Below are 19,537 nucleotides of genomic sequence, written 5' to 3'. Positions count from 1 at the left end.
GGCTTGGATTCTCCTTATTTTTCTAAATTTGTCTACAATCTTCCCTTTAAGTTACTTGGAAACTGTGGCATCTGCCTTGAGCAAAAATACTCAAACTTCCCCCACATTTACACATTTCTCCAAAATCAAATACATTGTGTGATTTAATAACATTGTTTGAGAAGTATGCACGAGTTACTTCAGGCCTCAGCCCATTTATTTAAAGCTGAGTATATAGGGACAGATTGTTATGTTAAAATCACAGCACAGAGACTGNTGTCTACTAAACATAGTTGAATTAAAATCTTAGGGAAAACTTATCTCATTCCTTAGGGTTTGCTTGTCTCTAAGTAGTCCAACACAGTACCTGCACATTGTATATACTCCATAAACACTTCTTGGAAATATATTCTATTACAAAAATCTCAAGTAATAAATGATTATAGAATCAAATAAACTACTTTTCAATTTGGAAGGGAAAAGAGAGAGTAATTTCACAACTATTGGAAAAGTTTTCTGTGGTATAACAACAAGGTGAAATGCAAATTACACCCAAATACACATGCCTGCATGTATGCACACACCACATTTAAACCATAAGCTATAGTCTCTTTACTCTCAAACTTCCTTGGGCATGTTAGTTATACCTGAAAATTTGAAAAGGCTACTCTTCTAAGATATTAACAACTGAGAGTTGCCGTGAGAACAAGTTCAACACCAGGGCATAAAAAGATCAGAAAAAGGGCGCCTGGGTGGCTCAGTTGGTTGAGCGTCCGACTTCGGCTCAGGTCATGATCTTGCGGTTTGTAAGTTCAAGCCTCGTGTCAAGCTCTGTGCTGACAGCTCAGAGCCTGGAGCCTGCTTCAGATTCTACGCCTCCCTCTCTTTCTGCCCTTTCCCAACTCACACTTTGTCTCTCTTTCTCTCTCAAAAATAAACATTAAAAATGTTTTAAAAAAAGATCAGAACAGTGACCAGCTTATTTTCTAAATATTGATGATTTTTAAAAAATGCACTTACCCCATTTCGACTGTTGACCCCAGAAAGGAGGGTATGCAATAGTCAGCAGCTGCCAGTGTATAAGGTGGTCGAGCAGCAGAATCATCCCAGTAAATGTCCTTCTTCATCTTGGGTAAGCTCATGTGCATTTCATCCACAGCTAAAAGAGAGACCTAAGATCATTGTTTTATTGTTAGAATAATTGGGATGTGTATTGTATAAAGGCAGAGAGTAAGCTCCAGTGGGTGGATGGGATTTGCTGTAGGATAGAGCAGTCCGAGAGAGTGAATACAAATGTCTATTGTTCATATTTGCTGTAACCAGGATTGTTGCAGGGACTTGCACATGTTTATTGCACGAGGGCACTTCGCAATGGCAATGGGGATTAAGTGGGGCTACAAAACCACCCAGACTTGGTTTATCAAGCCACATGCCCAAAATGGGCTGAGCTACATTTTACCAGGAAGCAGGAGAGTCTCCTTTTCCTTCTTGGTTCAGAGTTACTGTATTGTCTAGTTGGCTATCCTGACAGCCACCTCATAATTCCAGATATCATAGGAATGTGAAGATTCTTAATATCCCATTCTGTGGATTGCATAAGCATACTTATACCTGATATCATTTCTTTTTAAAACAAATTTTTAATTTTTATTTAGTTTTGAGAGAGAGAGCATGAATGAGGGAGTAGCAGAGAGAGAGGGAAACAGAGGATCCGAAGCTCTGTTAGCACAGAGCCTGATGTGGGGCTCGAACCCACACACTGTGAGATCATGACCTGAGCTGAAGTCAGATTCTTAACCGACTGAGCCACCCAGGAGCCCTCTTTTCTTTTCTTTTTTTTTTTTTAAGTAGGTGTCATGTTTAGCATGGAGCTCAGTGTGAGGCTTGAACTCACAACCCTGCAATCAAGACCTGAGCTGAGATCAAGAGTCAGACATTTAATCGACTGAGCTACCCTGGCACCCTGTACTTGATATCACTTCTTATGTGCCTTGATTATTTGCTTATTTGTTTCGACAAGTATATCAGCAAGTCTACACTGGTTGGGACTATATAGTGGTCTCTCTTCTTGACTTTGACAAACTAATGCATGAATAAATTATTAATCTGCAAATCCAGTTTTTACAAAGAGCAAGTGTCCTAACCATTATACTTTCTCCCAGATAGATGGACAATGTGATTGTTGGAGGCGGTCATGGGGAGGATGTAACCTCTGGAGACCTGAGAGCGGACCCCAAGCTACCAGAGGCCCCTGACCCCCACCCCTCCCCTGTCACTGGAATGTACATTCTGCTCACTGTTCTCACAGTGGAGCCATGTCAAGGACACAGCCTTGAGAGAGCAATATGTTGTTGAGACCGTCTGGACTGGGCGTGTGACTGGACCCAGTTAAGGCCTCTGTATAAACTTTTAAGATTCTGGCAGGTGGGCATGGATGTCTACTTGTCTTGTGGCCGCCTGAGACAAGCCTTGTAGGTCAGTCTCCTTGCTTATTAAACCTGCCACTACCAGTCTGGAGTGGCTCCTTTCTTCCATTCCCAGTCTTCTCTATACGCGGCCTGTTTGTGAAGCAACAGTGATCCACAGTGAAACATTTGAACCCGCTTCAGAACTGAGGAAGGGCCTGAAGCAAGTAGACAAGTTGAAGTTCTTAGTCTGTGAGGAAGAAAATGGTCTGGGAAGAGTCCTGCCTGGAAGGAAAATTCTCTCATGCTGATTCTTTATGAAAAACCTCTCTGGAATAATACTTTTGGGGTAAGGGTCCTGGGGTCTATTAGGTTTAGTTCTGTCAGATCTGAGACACAGGCTGGTGTGGCCCACGCTCCCAGGGTCCAGCTGCTTGCACATCTGACTGCAGGGAACTGCATGACATGAATTTGGGAACTCACACCAGAGCATGTCTGGCTGCCCCTGTCTGTCCCTGCTAACCTCACTTGGGTGGCAACAGAAACCAGATTAAAGAATGAATTAAGGGGCACCTGGATGGCACAGTCAGTTAAGAGTCTAACTTCAGCCCAGGTCATGATCCCATGCTTTGTGAGTTCGAGGCCCGCATCAGGCTCTATGCTGACAGCTAGGAGCCTGGAGCCTGCTTCAGTTTCTCTGTCTCCCTCTCTCCTCCTCTCCTGCTTGCACTCTGTCTCTCTATCTCCCAAAAATAAATAAATATTTTTAAAGATTTAAAAAAGAATGAGTTAAAATATTGCTCTGCAGTGTGATGGAAGAGGCTGTGTAAAGTTAACAAACTTACAAAGAAAACTGGCTTGAAATTCCATTTAGGGGAAGGGAAGAAAAAATAAGATAAAAACAGAGAGGCAGGCAAACCATAAGAGACTCTTAAATACTGAAAACAACCTGAGGGTTGCTAGAGGGGAGGTGAGTGAAGGGTTGGGCTAAATGGGCCATGGGCATTAGGGAGGGCACTTGTTGGGATGAGCACTGGGTGTTATATGTAAGTGATGAATCACTAAGCTCTCCAATACTACACTACATATTAACTAACTTGGATTTAAGTTAAAAAAAAAACTAAATACTATTTTAAAGGGACTAAACCTCACTGCAGCTGAGACCCAGGACCTGTGAAGTTCCAAAAGGAGCTGAGACAACATACTGAAAAGCCAAACCTCTTTCATACATCACAATGACCCATTATTAATGTTTGTCAAGGAAGGAAAAACTCCTCTAACCTGCAGATTTCGGTCAATGCACCAGTTGGTTTCAAAATCATCATCATCTTCTCCAAAAGGGTTGATGAGCTGCTCAGCGACCTGCGGTGGGGAACATAGAATACACACATCGTGGTGCTTGTGGGCACTAAGATGCAGGCTAAAGGTGATGAAGGTGATGCCCTTTGCCACTTTCATAAAAGGAACCCCAGAGGGGAGTGGGTTGTTCCACAGACACCGATATTCATAGGCAAGTGACACTACTCTCAGACCACGAACGAGGCACCTGCGTGGGTTTGCTCTCCAGCGGACCCGTCTGTTCAGCTGGTGGCAGCACAGGCCTACCCAGGAGCAGCGTGTACTAAGTAGGAGCCCAGTGATGGATGTTCAGGTACCACATCAAATCAAACCAGTGAATGTCGAAGGAGCATGGACAAGGTGTGAGGCACCGTGCTGGGCACTTCCAGGATGATGTAGCCTGCCAGCTTAAAGCAACTTACAGAGGCCCAAGTCATGAGACAAAATGTGACCATGAGGAAGGTGAAACAGCAGAGATGTAAAGCACAATTAAAGAAAATAAGGCAAGGACTTTGCACAATTATTGGATCTAACTGCTGAATGAATGAGCCAGAGAGCTGGAGGGTCATAAAGCTGGAATTTGTCTCACTTTGTTTTACTCCAAAGGATTTACTTTTTATCTGGTGGGTCAATTTTCCCACTGCAAAAAGTTTAGGCAGCTTCTTACACATTTTCTAATAGTTGGTCATTTTGAAATGATCTTAACCATGTTCTGGCATTGAATAGCCTGCTTGATAAGAGATATAGATGTCAAATATGACTCATTTATTATTCTTTTTAAATAATCTTGCTTTTTATCATCTAGGTGTGTGTGTGTGTCAGAGAGAGAGAGGGAGAGGGAGAGAGATTTTACATTAAATCTAAATGGGAAAAAAACTGTGAAAAATAGACACCATTGATTAGTTGAATTTCTGTGTTCTGAGACTATTTTGTAGAAGTTCTACCTACTGACTTTTTAGGACTTAAGTCTAACCACTAACCACTTAGAACAGTTGTTCTCAACCTTGGATAAGATCAAAATCACTAGGGGAGCTTTGTTTGTGTGTTTATTATTTTTAAAGAAATGTTTATTTATTTTGGGAAGGGGAGAAGGAGCAGAGAGAAAGGAAGACACTGAATCTGAAGCAGGCTCCGGCCTCTGAGTTGTCAGCACAGAGCCTGATGCGGGGCTCGGACTCACGAACCGTGAGATCGTGTTCTGAAGTCAGACGCCCAACTGACTGATCCACCCAGACACCCCACACTAAGAGAGCTTTAAAAGAACTTGATGCCTGGGTTCCTCCCTCAGAGATTCTGATCGATCGATTGATTGATTGATTCATTCATTCATTCATTCATTCCAGAGATTCTGATTTAATGGATGTGAGGTTGAGCAGAGGTATCAGCACTGGGTGAGACTCCAGGAGAATTTAGTGCGTGGCTGGAGTTGAGAACCATCAACTTAGAGAGGTACATCTCCCCAATTCTAAGGGACAAAACTGGGCAAGGCCTGAGTCTGGAATCAGTCAGCCTCACTGCTACATCCACATCATAGTCTTTTACTGCAACTTCTAGGGGCTGTCTACACTTTCCCGCCTGAGATTTTCCTTAAGTGGGCCTCTGAAGAGGCCCCGAAAATATTTTTGTTCTAACCAGAATTTCACTTTTATAGTATCAGTCCTGTATATAGTATTAGAGTCTGCATTTAACTACCAAAATTATACCTATGTGTCAGAACTGATGTTCTCAAAACATATCTTTTACTTTCTTGGAGGCTCCATTTCCAGCAGATAACTAATACACTCTTTGGTAAGGGTAAGATGAGTTTTTTTTACACTTTGAGAAGATTTATAAATATTGGAATGGGCAAGATTAAACAGCTGCTTAGGATATGAGATATAATCTGTTGGGTGGGAAAACACTTCTTTTAGGATTGTCTATCTCTTAAAGGAGCTAAGGTGATATTTTCATATTTTGCCTTTAAAAGTACTTTATACAGGAAAGGAATGTTAGTATTTTATTCATTTATTTTTTTCAATATAATTTATTGCCAAGTTGGCTAACATACAGTGTGTACTGTGTGCTCTTGGTTTTGGGGGTAGATCTCTGTGACTCAGTGCTTACGCACAACACCCAGTGCTCGTCCGAACAATATTTTAGAGGGCATTTCCGAAGGTAGGAACTGCTAGCTCTTCCTAACAGGCTGGGCAAACACCTCACGTAGACATAAAACAAAGAATAAGAGGCTCAGCACAACTCAGGGGAAAGGACAATAAAAGACCAGAATGATCGAGCACCTGGGCCAATTGTGGTGATTTGCTGTTTATAAAACTAAAGTCTACTTTTTTCACTAATGGGAAATGAGGGCTATTAGTCCCTCTTGCTCTTTCTTTGTCTTAAATGCATACAAATAATTAAAGATTACAGTCATCCGGCTGAGAATGTTTTTGCCATTTATAAAGCACATGCTTTTACTTTTTGAAATGCCAACATATTTATCGTTCCTGGTTAAGATTCAAATCAATGAAAATAAAGGCACTGGCAGAGAAAATGTTGCCACAGCCTAGAAGGCCTCCACGGTGTGTGTCAACATGTGGCTGGCTGGAAGGTCAAAAGTTTGAAACTTTGATTTTATTCATCTTTGAACTGTCATTAGATTTCATTTACCTTAATTCAGCCATTGTGTGTGTGTGTGTGTGTGTGTGTGTGTGTGTGTGTGTGTGTGTGTGTTTTCCACTCACTACTTCTTTTCTGGAAGTTCACAGAAGAGATGGAAGACTTAGGCTCTGATATTTACACGTGCATCTAGAGAGGGGTAAGGGGTGCAGGAAGGGAGCAAATACAATTCGGCACCAGCGAGTGGACAAGTCCTCCTCACTGCTCCAACCTGTTTTCAATTTCCTCGCAAACCAAATATCGTCACCAATCCTGGTGTTTCTGGTTTTGATTCTGCTGAATCATTTTCTGAGTCTCAGTTCTGGTTTTGAAAATGGGATGCATTTAATGGGGGAGAGCTAGTGGGATTGCAGAGAATCACAGTTAACTATTTACAGAGTTGAACAGAACCAAGATAATATAATACTAATGCTTAATAGCCTTGATATACAGGCTTCTTATTTACTCTCTTTTATTCTGCCTACTTGCTTATGGTGGCATAAAATATCAGTGAAGTCACAGTTATTACTTTAATTACATTATTATAATCCTAACGGGAGCACACAAAGACTTAAAAAAAATCACTGGCCATTAAAGAGTATTCTTGTAATCTCTTTGCTTCAGATAGCTGCAATATGGTACTCACTACATCGCCTGAATCTCTACTTTACAAGTAATAACATCTCTGAGTGATTAAATCTTAAATCTACCTTTGACTCACTCATGAACAAGTGACTCAGGAAAGGACAAGTGTGCAGAGGACAGAACATGACAGATTACACAGCGGGTCTCGGGCACAGAGAAAGCAGACTACCTTGAGCCATCCTGCGTAGAAGAAGAACTGTAGGAGAGTGAAGATTGGAATGTAAAGATCTAAGTCATGCCCCGCATAGCCTTTGGTGGGATCCAAAAACTGGCGTCCAATCAGGCAGGCAAAGAAGAAGGTGTAGACAGCCAGAGTGACAACCTGCAATTGAGAGAAGCCTGAGTGAGAGCACAGCGCTGGGCCCCCGCGTCAGGCCAGAGTGCCCAAGTGGGCAAGTAGATAAAAGCCATGTGTAGGGGCACCTGTGTGTCTCGGTTGGTTAATCGTCCAACCCTTGGTTTCAGCTCAGGTCATGATCTCATAGTTCGTGAGTTCAAGCACCCGATCAGGCTCTGCACTGACAGTACAGAGCCTGCTTGGGATTTTCTCTCTCCTCTCTCTGTCCTTCTCACCCTCTCGCTTCCTCTTTCTCTGCCCTTCCCCACTTTCTTTCTCTCTCTCTCTCTCAAAATAAATAAATAAACAACTTAAAAAAAAAACACATGCAAATTATTTTATACCTGGGTGTAAACCAGCGGAATCCCAACCCAGTCATAACCAAATAAGAGGCTGCACCAAGAGCGGTATCTGTTCATTTCCTAAGCCAGAAACAGATAAAACATGGTTTACTAAATGATGCATGAGGCAATAAATATGTCCTGGAATTCATAATGTGTCCGTGTCTTTTATGAATATGTCTGTAAAAGGACGAGACTGACTTTGTAAGGCTGGTAATTGGTTCTGAAGGCTACTCTGAAATGAAAATGCTGAAGATGACAATCAACATCATTCAACAATGCAAAAAGGATGGAGACAGTTGGATATTTTTAAAAAGATATTAAAATAAATCAGGACTTTCTAGAACTACCACCTACTCTGTTGAATCCATGATTTCCAACATGTATATTGGCCCAAAGTGGTAAATGCGAAGCTAGGGATTAATATTTTAAATAAGTCATTTCTATCTATTTTCATAAATTTATGTGGAGAGCAGATTTCTTTTTTTGTTTCTCTACCTCTTGAAAACATGCTTACTCTAGATGTTAGGGGGGAAAAGAAGTACCTCCTAAACCTTTCTCCCCACAAACAAGGATTTTGGAGCACTTGTATTGACAGAAAACATCTGTCTGGAATGGGAAGGACTCGAGCCCACTGATTTTTCCTTTATTGCGCTTAAGTTATTATATAAGACTGGGAAAAAGAGTTTATGTTAATTCGGAAGCTATTTTTATATCATTCACTCCATTTGGCCCAATCCAGGCAAGAGACTGTCATTGGGTATATCTATCTAGCCCTTCCATAAATGTATTTCTCAGATGGATTCAGGGTTATTTGGTTTAATGAAAACATAATTTTGTTTTCTGGAGCATCTGAAAAGTTGGCTTAACCTCAGGAACTTCCAGTTTGGGGGAACTGATTGGGCAGGTTTATTTCTACTCCAGATTTAATTCTAGGATCCTGGGGAATGGTAAATATGCCACGTGGGCACCAGGGCATTGAGAACCCTTGGCAGCTATTGCTAATCAATTAAGGGACACTTTCTTACAGAGCTATGACAAAGCCTAATTCTGTTTAGACAGAGTTTTGAAGCAATCACTCTCAATCAACCCGAGTTAAAACCTATATACTACCCCTGTCCTGCGTGTTGAGGGTTCTGAAACTAGCCCAGTTTTTCTGGCTCCTTTGGAACCAGGCATGAACAAAGTAGACATGTCCTGGTCTGACCTGTTACATCCAGGTCCCTGCTGTTCTCTGATTAGCATCTCTTACGGATGGTTTGTGATGTACTTACAGTCATCAGTGATTGCAGGTCAACACTGTCTCTGATTCTACCTTCCTTCCGGGCTTTAGCTGCAAGATTTCCAAACCAGATGAATGGAACCCAATATTTCAGATGAGGAGATTTGAGGTGGTCAAATAATTTTCTTTCATCCGCCGTCATAAAACCTTTAGCACAAAATGAAGATAGCTCAGTTACATAGAATTAGCTTAGTACTAATACATTACCATAAATATTTTCATGGTTAGTATGTGAGCATACAATGGGGGATATTAAAAATATACAAAATGAAGGTTCTTGCCTGAAGTAGTTTAAGCTTGTATTAGAGATAAGGGATGCGTACGTGCAAGTGTACACACACAAGTTGTGTATCAGTCATATGTAAGGCTGGACATGTTGGTGATCCCTCCTAGAGATGGCCAGTAGGAGGTAAGGTGACATTAAATGTGGACTAGAACATCTGGGGAAAATTTCTTCTCTAGGACTTGGTTTATTCATCTAAAATTGGGAACAAGAATACTTAGAAATGTTAGGATTAAAAGAGTAAAAGGTGTTACCATTTACAAAGCTCTTATATAGCACGGAACCCATGAATCACATACTCTTCCTCCTGACCGCTCATTTCCTTCACGGTCCTGATTAACTAAGTCTCTTTCTGTGAACCCTTTCTTGATTTCTTTCTTCTCCTTCTCCTGGGATTTCTCCCCTTTGAAGAAGGGGTTGCCTTATTTTATAGTAATGCCATACATAAAGGTTTCTCTTGCCAAGACTTGTTGGGAGGGCAAAGAGCATACTATCTTTGTAGTCCCCACAGCAGTTTGCATACACCTTAAAAGCATAATTTTTATAACCTTTATTTGTGTGTGTGTATAACACAGTTTGCCTGAGCTCCCAGTGACCTCTCTGAGCCTCAGTTTTCCCAGGTGCAAAAGAAAGATGATGATATCTACTCCCCAAGGATGTTGTAGAATCACCTGAGATGATGAACTCATGTCAAGAGCTTAGCATAATGCTTAGCACATACTTAGCACTCGATAAGTGCAAAGGCATAACATATTATGAAATTTTAGCGATCCACCCCACCTCTACCCTGCACACCAAGGAAAGAAGAGATTTGAAAAGTGGAGAGGAGAAATAAAGTAGTAGGTTTATTTAATAAATAAACGTTTACTGAATATCTACTATGTACCGGAGTTCATTCATACAAATATATACTTTAAAAGCTTATAGTTTGCACTTGACTTTTTATTTTTTTTAAAAATTTGATTGAATCATTCAAATGGTACAGAAATCCAAAAGGGCCAAAAGAATATTAATAGGAAAAGTAAGTCTCATTTTCTCAGCCACACAGTTTCCCTCTCTGAAGGAATCACTACAACCAATTTATTGTGTATCTTCCCAAAGAAATAGCATGGAATTCATACAGGTTTAGTTTTTAAGAATGCAAATGGCTTTATACTACATACATATCTGCTATTTGCTTCTATTTTTTGCTTGTATCTTGGAGATCTTTTTTTGTTAACATATAGAGAGTGGCATCATTGTGTTTAATGGCTGCGTTCTAGTTAATCCTATATGATATTTTATTTAACTAGTCCTCTTTTGAATAGACATTTAAATTGTTTAAATTTTTTTGCTCTCAAAAACAATAATGCCATGACTATCCTTGTACTTACTCCTTTGATTTTTAAGTGGACTTTTCAATGTTAGTTATGATTTAGTACAAATAATGTTTTCCGAACTAAAGCCTTTTTCAAAAACTGAGTTTTGTTAGATACTCATTTTGAGGTACTTTTGTCTCAGGAATGTAATCGTTTGCTTCTAAAATTCTAACACATTCAGATGAAAATCACTTTTGCCCCAGTGTAACAGAGTTAATGTATCTTTAACCATCTGTAATCAAGTTATGAATCCTATTATCCTTCTTAAAGTAATCTGCCTTCATTTCCATGTAGTTTTATTTCAGAGGCATTACTATAACAGAAAAGAAGTCATAGGAGAAGTAAGATGTGCTTCTCTGATTCATGGAGCTTCAGAGATACCTAGGTCTAGGTCAGTGTTTTAGAGAATAAGGTCCACAGACCATGGGTACCTGCACCACTTGTGACATCTATTACGCATGGAGAGGGTGAGATTTCACCCTTACCTACTAAATCAGACTCAGTAGTGCTCAAGTTCTCAACCCAGGTCTGCATCGCAGAGTCATGTGGGTACTTTTAGAAAATGCCCGTGTCTTGGCCTTATCCCTGGAGATTCTGATTCTATTGGTCTAGAGTGAGTCCGGGCACCAGCATCCATGTAAAATCTTCCTGAGTGACTAAATGGAATTGGGTCCAGGCAGTCACACGTGTACCAAGCTCCACCAGAAATTCTAACATACAGCAATGTTTGAAAATCACTGCCCTATCGAATGAAGCTTCTATTTATTCAGTATTTGAAGTAAACAGAGTATCAACTACAAAACCAATATTTACCAACAGGAGACTCGGTTTAGATAATACTCAGGTTATTTGTATTAGCTTAGAAGGGTTCTGCCTGTGCCTGGGAATTGGACTTTCTCTGGATGTCAAAAATAACAATGAGCCTGATCCTTCTCTTCTCATTTCTCAGTGTGTCTCAAAGTTGTTGCATGATCCAGATACTCTGCTTTTTTTCTTTTTCTTTCTTTATTTTTTTTGAAAATGTACATGTTCTTTATCTTTATTTTAAAAAAATAGTTATTGTCAAGTTGGTTTCCATATAACACCCAGTGCTCATCCCAACAAGTGCCCTCCCCCATGGCCATCACCCCCTTCCCCTACCCCCCACCCCCATCAGCCCTCAGTTTGTTCTCAGCATTCAAGAGTTTTAAAGAATTGCGGAGCGTGATTAAACCTTATTACAAGAAGTTAATAAACTTGACCTGTCCTGTCTCTGTACTTAAATATTTGAGGCAGCGGTTCATCCGTCACCTGGAAACCTATTCTCTGAGATTTCATATCAATTGTCTAGGAGTTTTATCCTTGGGATTTCTACTGCAATTTTCAAAAATTACCCCATTTATATCCTGGTTGCAGTCTCTGACATTTGACCCAAGAATAACTTTACATCTGGTTATTTTTTATTCAGGAGTATGGATCAAATTGTGCTGGCGAGTTCTTTCTTGGCTTAGCAGAATGTAATATGCCGAGTGAGGGCTTATTCAGCACGTGCACTCAAGCTAGAGTTAGGTCCCCCTCCATACAGCACACCCACCAATTGGGAGGGGATGTGTGGAGCAAGGAAAGCTGGTGGTTGTTAATTTTTAGCCCACGTGTACTGAGTACTTTGTTAGGCTCCGTGAAAGATGAATGACAAGACACTGATGACAATAATGAATACCAAAGATGAAATGATGAGACATTAATGCGTCCTCCAAGAGTGCACAGGCAGAGTGACTTGTTATTCCCTGCAGGGTCACACATCTCATCTAAAGTAAACCCTGTCTTTGAAAATCAAGTTATCGGTCAATTAAAAGGAAATCTACAGATTGTTGGTTAAGTCCATTGAAAGAACATTTACCATGAAATGGAATGTTATCAGCACTTCAGGTCATTATCACCATAGGCCAATGATCTTTTCTAGAATGTGGCCATTATCCTCATCTCTAGGACTATGTGAAGCACAGGCACTGATTTGCCACAGTGTGCTAGCACTGTCAACTGGTTGGTCCTCATACAACCCTGTGACCTTGACATGTCAGTCTTCATGACATGCTCCCTCGGGCCCTGTCCACACCCCTGACATTGCTATCGTCTTGCATCTGCTCAGAACTTCTCTTTTCCTTCTGGCTTTCTGGCCAGCTTGGCTCTGTTCAGCACTTTTCATACTGCTTATCCCAGGAAACCTCCCTAATATTTCAAACCAGAGTAACACACACACACACACACACACACACACACACACACACGCATGCACACACACAGGTTTTTCTTTAGACTTGAATTGTGGTTTGATGGAGTGGGACCTGCTACTTTAAGGCAAAATGTTACTGCCCTCAAGCCCAAGGCCTAATTGTGTCCACTGATAATATTCCAGTCTTTATAGATTTTGCCTGCTGTACAGTTGGTCTATTTTGCCTCTGTTGAAGCTGAGGCAGATGTCTTTAGCTTTTAAAGCAGAGTGTGCAGATAAGCCTCTATTAGCAGAAGAACTAAAAGCACCGCATCTCAAAACTTGAAGGCAGAATGGGTTTATTGCCAGTTCTTTCTGTAAGAGAAAGTTGTGCATTCAGCACCTGAGCCCTTCTCAGAGAGATGACTTTTTCAAGAAGATTACAATGTGCCTGGCTCATTTTCATCTCTGTACTGTTCTTTCTAAATGAATGGAATGAAGCCATCAGATTCAGCTATTGATCTCCTCTAAACTCAATGGTAGGAGTTAGAAATTCTTATCAACTGGGAAAATCAAACGGAGGTAAAATGAGATTGAGGGAGAGGGATGAAATCACATTGTGAAACCACTGTCTTGGGCAGAATGTCAGAATTTTTTTTTTCTACCATAAACCATAGTAACATATATATGGTTCCCAAAACATTTATTGGTTCTTCCACATAATGTGCTCTTTGGTATTTAGTGTTCATGTTTGTTCTGTTCTATTCTATTCCATTCCATTTAAAATGCTGCTTGAAAGCCACTGAAATGACTTAAGAACCCAATAATGAGTTACAACTTATAGTTTGAAAGCTTGAAATAGGATTTGGTTGAGTAAAATCATTTTCTGGGGAGAGCAATACTGAACAGAGACAGAGAATCTTCTCTCTTTTCCTGATATGGGTAAGACATCTCTGCTCAGCTCTATCCCTGTGCCCCAGTTAGTATCCCATTTGGCAGTTCACTGCCTTCTACACACAACACACAGGAAATAACATAGTCCAGATCAGTGCTCTTAACCGCTTCCCTGTCCAGGAGGCCCAGAATTACATTTGCCCTCAACAAATAGATCCAAGGCGGTCTGCAGGTGAGGCTGGAGGAGTTAATGGATGTGCTCTAGTGCAGTGGTTCCTAAACTTTGCTGCATATTAGAATGGTCTGGAGAGCTTTAAAAACTCCTGATGCCCAGGCTGCATCAGACATCTATTGAATCCTAATATTTGTGGGGTGGAAGCCAGACATCAGTATTTTTGAAAAAACCCTAGTGATTTTAGCTTGCAACAAAATTTAGGATCATTTATCCTTGTGCACAGAATACACAGCAAGCTGGCCATTTTAGCCTTCTTGGCCTGGGTCAAACCTCCTGCAGTGCTTTGGGGAGCTTGTTCAAAATGGAGATTCCGAAGTCGCAAGCCCCAGATATTCTGATTCCATCAGCCATCTGGGAACCTGCTGTTCAAATTTGAAGTACTTTTGAGGGCGCCTGGGTGGCTCAGTCGGTTAAGCATCCGACTTTGGCTCCTCAGGTCATGATCTCACGGTTCATGGGTTTGAACCTCACGTCCGTCTCTGTGCTGACAGCTCAGAGCCTGGAGACTGCTTCAGATTCTGTGTCTCCCACTCTTTCTCTGCTCCCCCACTCACACTCTGCCTTTCTCTCTCTCAAACATAAATAAACACTAAGACAATTTGAAAAAAGTACTTTTGGTAATTCTGTGAATGCGGTCTATGATCATACTTTGAGAAACATTGAGTGGCTACTTTGATTCAATTCTTAGAACTGTGTGGAACCTTCAAACATTGACTGGCTGAGACTACACATCGTGGCATTAACTCAAGTAGGGCTAGTTCTACTGTGCACTTTCTCTCCTCTGTACAGCAAGTGTGCATAGGTGAGTCAAGTTTCACTCACAGGATGACATTCTGTCTGTTCCGGGCACATCATGTGAGACTACAGGGGTAACTGACTCAGCCTGTAAAAGTTCAGCCAACAGAGGAAAAACTGGCACAGCCCATGGATACCACCGTCCATCTCTGTGCAGCACGGAGCAGCTGGGGAATTTACAGAGGCCAAGGAGCCCCAGCGACAGGGAATGCGTCTGGAAGAACTTGAACAGCAGACCACAGGCCAGAGAGTCAAAATATTATACAACATCTATTGGATTTTACTTAGTGAGAGAAGATCACACTTACATGATGGGCTAGCCTTCCAGCAGTGCGTCTAAAGGCTTGTATCTTAACAGCCACTTGACAACTGAGAGCTTGGTTAGTTGTATTAATGTCTGTTAACTGTAAGTGTTGCTAAAATTGCTGATGGGGTCTCCTCATTATAGAGGAAGCTTGAGGAATTTCATGTGAAGATTCCAGGGCTTTAAGAAAACTGAAGACTGCCCTTTCCTCAAATTTTACTGTTTTCTAACCACTCTAATTGGCCATCAAACACAGAAGGAAACTATTTTAGAGAAACAGAGATACAATGTAGAGATATAAAGTTTAGCTGCAAATATATTTGTGCTTGTCTCTGAAAATGATTTGTGTGAGAAAAGGTTTGTAGTAATAGTTACTGACTGTTGAGGACAGGGACCACATCTATTCTCGCCTCTTGTTGTGTTCCCGTGTTGAGCACATCGCCTGGCCTATAATATACACTCAATAGATCTTTGTTAAATAAGCAAATGCATGACAGATGTAACAACAGCTTTAGTAACATTTCTTTTAGAGGAATGTTCAGAGGAATGCATATAATTTCCCATTACCTATTTTTGTGCTTCCGGTGAGTAATTTTGAAGGGAAATACTTTTTCTCCTGGCCTCCGTGAAATGCCAAATAAAATGTTTCAGTGCAGTCTCATGCCGTAACATAAATGCCCAATTAAGGCCATCACTTGAATGAGCAAAGGTCTGGAATTGTGCACCTGACTTGATTTAGAATGAGTGACATCTTCCAGGGCTGGTGATTGGAATGATTGGAATTTTCCAGGACAGGTTTGTTGCCAATAGACAAAATAAGAGAGCCTCTTCTGCTACAGCTCCTCTGGTAAATAACTGATGACAGATGAGGGAATTTTTAGCATAACTGATATTATTTTGCACTCAACTGTTATTTCCATTTTCATGTGAGTAGAAATAAAACTATTTTATTTTTAATTTGAGAAATTAAACCTGTAACATCAAAGCATATGCATTATCCTGGTAGCATACAGTTGGTCCTTCTTATTTTCTGGGCTAATGTAATTTGACTGTCCAACTGAAAAGAAAGGGAAGTTTAGGGGCTAGCAGGTGAGCACCCTAGCTCATCTGGCTCCGGTCAAGGGGTTGCCAGGTGCTTCAGAAAGTCATGCTGGTCTTCCTTCTCTCTGCCCTCTTGCTCAGTCCCTTCTGGCCAGCCCTGAATCTTTGTGGCAGGGACCCTTCCTGAAACAAGGCGAAGGAGAGGTTAGAGGGAAGCTCTGATAGCCTTAAAGTCCATTTTTCTCCGAATGTGATCCAGGGACCCCTTGCCTCAAAGTCTCTAGGAGCTTATTAAATACATTCATTCCTGGACACCACCCCGGGTCTACTGGGTCAAAATCCCAGGGGGTGGTATCTTGGATCTGCATTTCTGGTGATACCAATTTTTAGCAATATCTAATGTGCACTGAGGTTTGAGAGCATGTATTTTTTCTGACGGGTGACTGTATGCAGGAAAGTCACCTGACAAGAAGTAGGTATTTTGTGCCCTCCACACTCACTCTGGCCTTTGCCCCCGTTCCTCTGGGGCCCCTGTGCTCCACTCACCAGCCCCGTCTGCCCTTAGGCGGGGCAGGTGTCATGGCTCTGGCTCAGGACATCTGGCAGACAGTTTCTGCCATCCCTGAACTTCCTGTTCTTCCCAGAAACGTTGGCACAGGCCAAGGCCAAGGACAGTGGCGGAGGCATGTATCCAGTTGAGGGAGCTTGGACACTGACCCCATGTGCAGACTGAGTCAGCCCTCTCTGCTGGGGAAACGAGAGAGAAGTCTGGTGAGTAGGTGGTGCCAGTCAGCAGAGAGGATGCCCGTTTGTGCGCTGGGCCATGGGGTGGTCAGGAAGAGCCAGCCTCTGGGGTGTGTCCCCCAGCTTCGAGGTCAGTGGCTTGGACCCTCTGCCTTTCTGCCTAATGTACAGACTTCATGTTCCCGGGGGCACATGCTACCTTTCCTGCGTTTTGAGAAAACACTTAGGAGTGAATGAGAGCGCAGGGACGTGTTCACTGTGAGGTCCGAGAGGACCCTGGGGGCACCTGCAATGCCTTTACCGCCCTCCTGGCTCCGTCGGTTCTCTCCTCCTTCAGAGGCTCCACACAAACCGAGCGAGAAATTGAAGTCAGAATGATGCCCACTGTGGCCATGCATGTCTGATTCAAGTGCCCTGGACAGCAGCCTCTGAACAGGCTGGTGCTCGATACCCCTGTGCAATTCTGGAGACTGTCACATGGTCAAAGCCATGAAGTCCCCCTTCTCTTAATTGTTGCTACTTTGCTATTAGTAATGAATTACTCAGTGGATGCCAAAGCCTTTTACCCCAGGGGTGAGAAAAGGGGGTTAAAAAATAAGCATCCCAGAAAAGACTCCATTCTTTTCAAACTTTGGTGCTGAATAAAGCAGTGTAGGAGCATGTTGAAGTGCAGGTTTGCTGGGCCTCAGAGCCAAAGGTTCTGATCCAGGAGGTCTGAGGTAGGGCCCGGGAATATGTATTTTAAATAAATAACTCAAGTTATTCAAGATGTAACGGGCCTGTGATTCTGCAGAACATGCCTTGGGACACACTTGTCTAAATGCACATCAAGTTGTGAATATTTCCAGATTTGCTTGGAAAGGTTGAGGATGTGGGTAGCGGGGAGAGAGAAGTGGTCCAATATTCCAAATACCTTGGAAAGGGGCAGAGGGTAAATACAGGTACACAACAGGCATTTGCACACGTTTGACAAGGAGTAAGCCTTGGTATTATGAAAAGTCCACCTACGGGAAGTGAAATCACATCATTCTATTCATCCTCCATATCAGCTCGTCCCTCAGAACTGAGCACAACTCTGCCTTCTTTCCCTCAGAACCAAGCACAACTCCATCTTCTTTCCCTCAGAACTGAGCACAACTCTGCCTTCTTTGAGCTCAGCTGTGACCAGAGGCCCTGGAGGCCTCTTCATCGCCAGCCATCCTGGCTTCCTCCCGCGGTGCTTTGAGTATGAAGGTGCCGCTGGAAGGGATTTTCTTTGAGAGTTGGGCCTGGCAGCCTAATCCCTGTCAGAATGCACTCTCTTCCCCCCAAGGATGCATCAGGACCAGAGACACACCACCTTTATGCATCCAAGTAAACTTTAGCTCTCACTCTTCAATTCAGTATGGGTCAAACCCTTCTCGCTCATTTTTAGAACTTTATTCAGAGGTGGGGATTCTTACTGCATTCGGTCCTCAGGACATTAGGGTAAGAAAATTAAGTTATCACGTGGCATTTGCAAGTAGGTCAGCTTTTAAATTTGGAGGAAGGGTGGCAGATAATTCTTTAAAAGTCCCTAATGGTTTTAGATCATCACAGACCTGTGTGTATGCCAGGCCATTTGTATCCTTTCTCTGAATCCTTAGCCTACACCCCAGACCACACTAGTTTCTCACATCTTACTCTGAACTGTAACACCATCCTCTCCTCCACGACCTCCTGGTCATAGCAGATCAAGAAGACCTAGGATGTCATATCAAGTGAGTCTTTAAAAAAAATTTTTTTTTGATGTTTATTTATTTTTGAGAGACAGAGACAGAGCGTGAGCATGCCTGGGGCAGAGAGAGAGGGAGACAAGAATCTGAAGCAGGCTCCAGGCTCTGAGCTGTCAGCCTAGATCCTGACATGGGGCTCGAACTCACGAACTATGAGATCATGACCTGAACTGAAGTCGGACGCTTAACCGACTGAGCCACCCAGGCGCCCCATGTGAGTCTTCTAAAATGAGCAAAAGGTGATGTTATGCCATTGTGCTAGGTGATTTTATTATTGATAGCAAGAGCTTTCTTACCATGGGCCAGGTGCTGCTCAGAATGCCGTACAGATATTATTTAATCCTCACAGTAGGCCTGTGAGGTGTATGAGTGAGGTGGTATTATGAATTATTATCAGTGTGTTTTATGGATGAGGAAACTGAACATAGAAGGTTCAGTAAGTGGTGAAATAAGGATTTGAACTCCTCCTCTGTTCTTAGTTAGTCACTATCTATATTATTTATCTAAGAAGGCAAAACCAAATCAAAGCCAAAAACACCTCCAAAAAAAAATAAAACCCTACAAATACTATTGTTCTTTAAAAATCTGTTTTCAAGGGTATTTCAGAAAAGGAGACTGGATACAGCAACCTAATTTGAGGCTGTACTCAATTTAAAGGCAGAGTCATCCCATGATTTTTATATTGTCTACATATTCACTAATGTATCCCAACAAACTATCAGATCTGCTAACAACAACCCAGCACAGCAATCATTCTTTATGCAGTGTGTGCCAGCAATGATCTCATTTAATCCCCATCCCATCGAAGGCCAAATTAACTGCTTTTCTCTCCTAAATATTAACACACCGAGGAGAACCATCCTTCTGACATGACTTGTTCTCCGCATACTGTGCCCTGGAGGCCAGGAAGAGCCCCTGAAGCTGCTCTCAGGTGTGAGAGACACACCCACACTGCCTGGATGAAAACTCACCTTGCC

General features: G+C 42.0%; 1 protein-coding gene across 2 annotated transcripts in view; it reads right to left on the bottom strand.

Moving 5' to 3' along the window:
• BEST3 (bestrophin 3) overlaps positions 1–19,537 on the bottom strand; it is a 35,757-nt gene that overhangs the window by 10,975 nt on the left and 5,245 nt on the right. Inside the window, exons 4-8 of one of the 2 annotated variants that reach the window (XM_077775234.1) lie at positions 8,954–9,108; positions 7,683–7,760; positions 7,171–7,323; positions 3,666–3,746; positions 1,000–1,151 (exon numbers count right to left, since the gene is read on the bottom strand). In XM_077775234.1, coding sequence (XP_077631360.1) covers positions 1,000–1,151; positions 3,666–3,746; positions 7,171–7,323; positions 7,683–7,760; positions 8,954–9,108 — 619 coding nt within the window. Of the gene's footprint in view, positions 1–999; positions 1,152–3,665; positions 3,747–7,170; positions 7,324–7,682; positions 7,761–8,953; positions 9,109–13,112; positions 13,169–19,537 lie in introns of those variants that run through there. The other variant, XM_077775236.1, reaches the window with a different exon arrangement.

Source organism: Crocuta crocuta, unplaced genomic scaffold, assembly GCF_008692635.1.
Source record: "Crocuta crocuta isolate KB4526 unplaced genomic scaffold, BGI_CrCroc_1.0 scaffold97, whole genome shotgun sequence".
In the NCBI taxonomy this organism is placed as follows: domain Eukaryota; kingdom Metazoa; phylum Chordata; class Mammalia; order Carnivora; family Hyaenidae; genus Crocuta; species Crocuta crocuta.
This window is presented reverse-complemented; position numbering and strand designations above follow the sequence as displayed.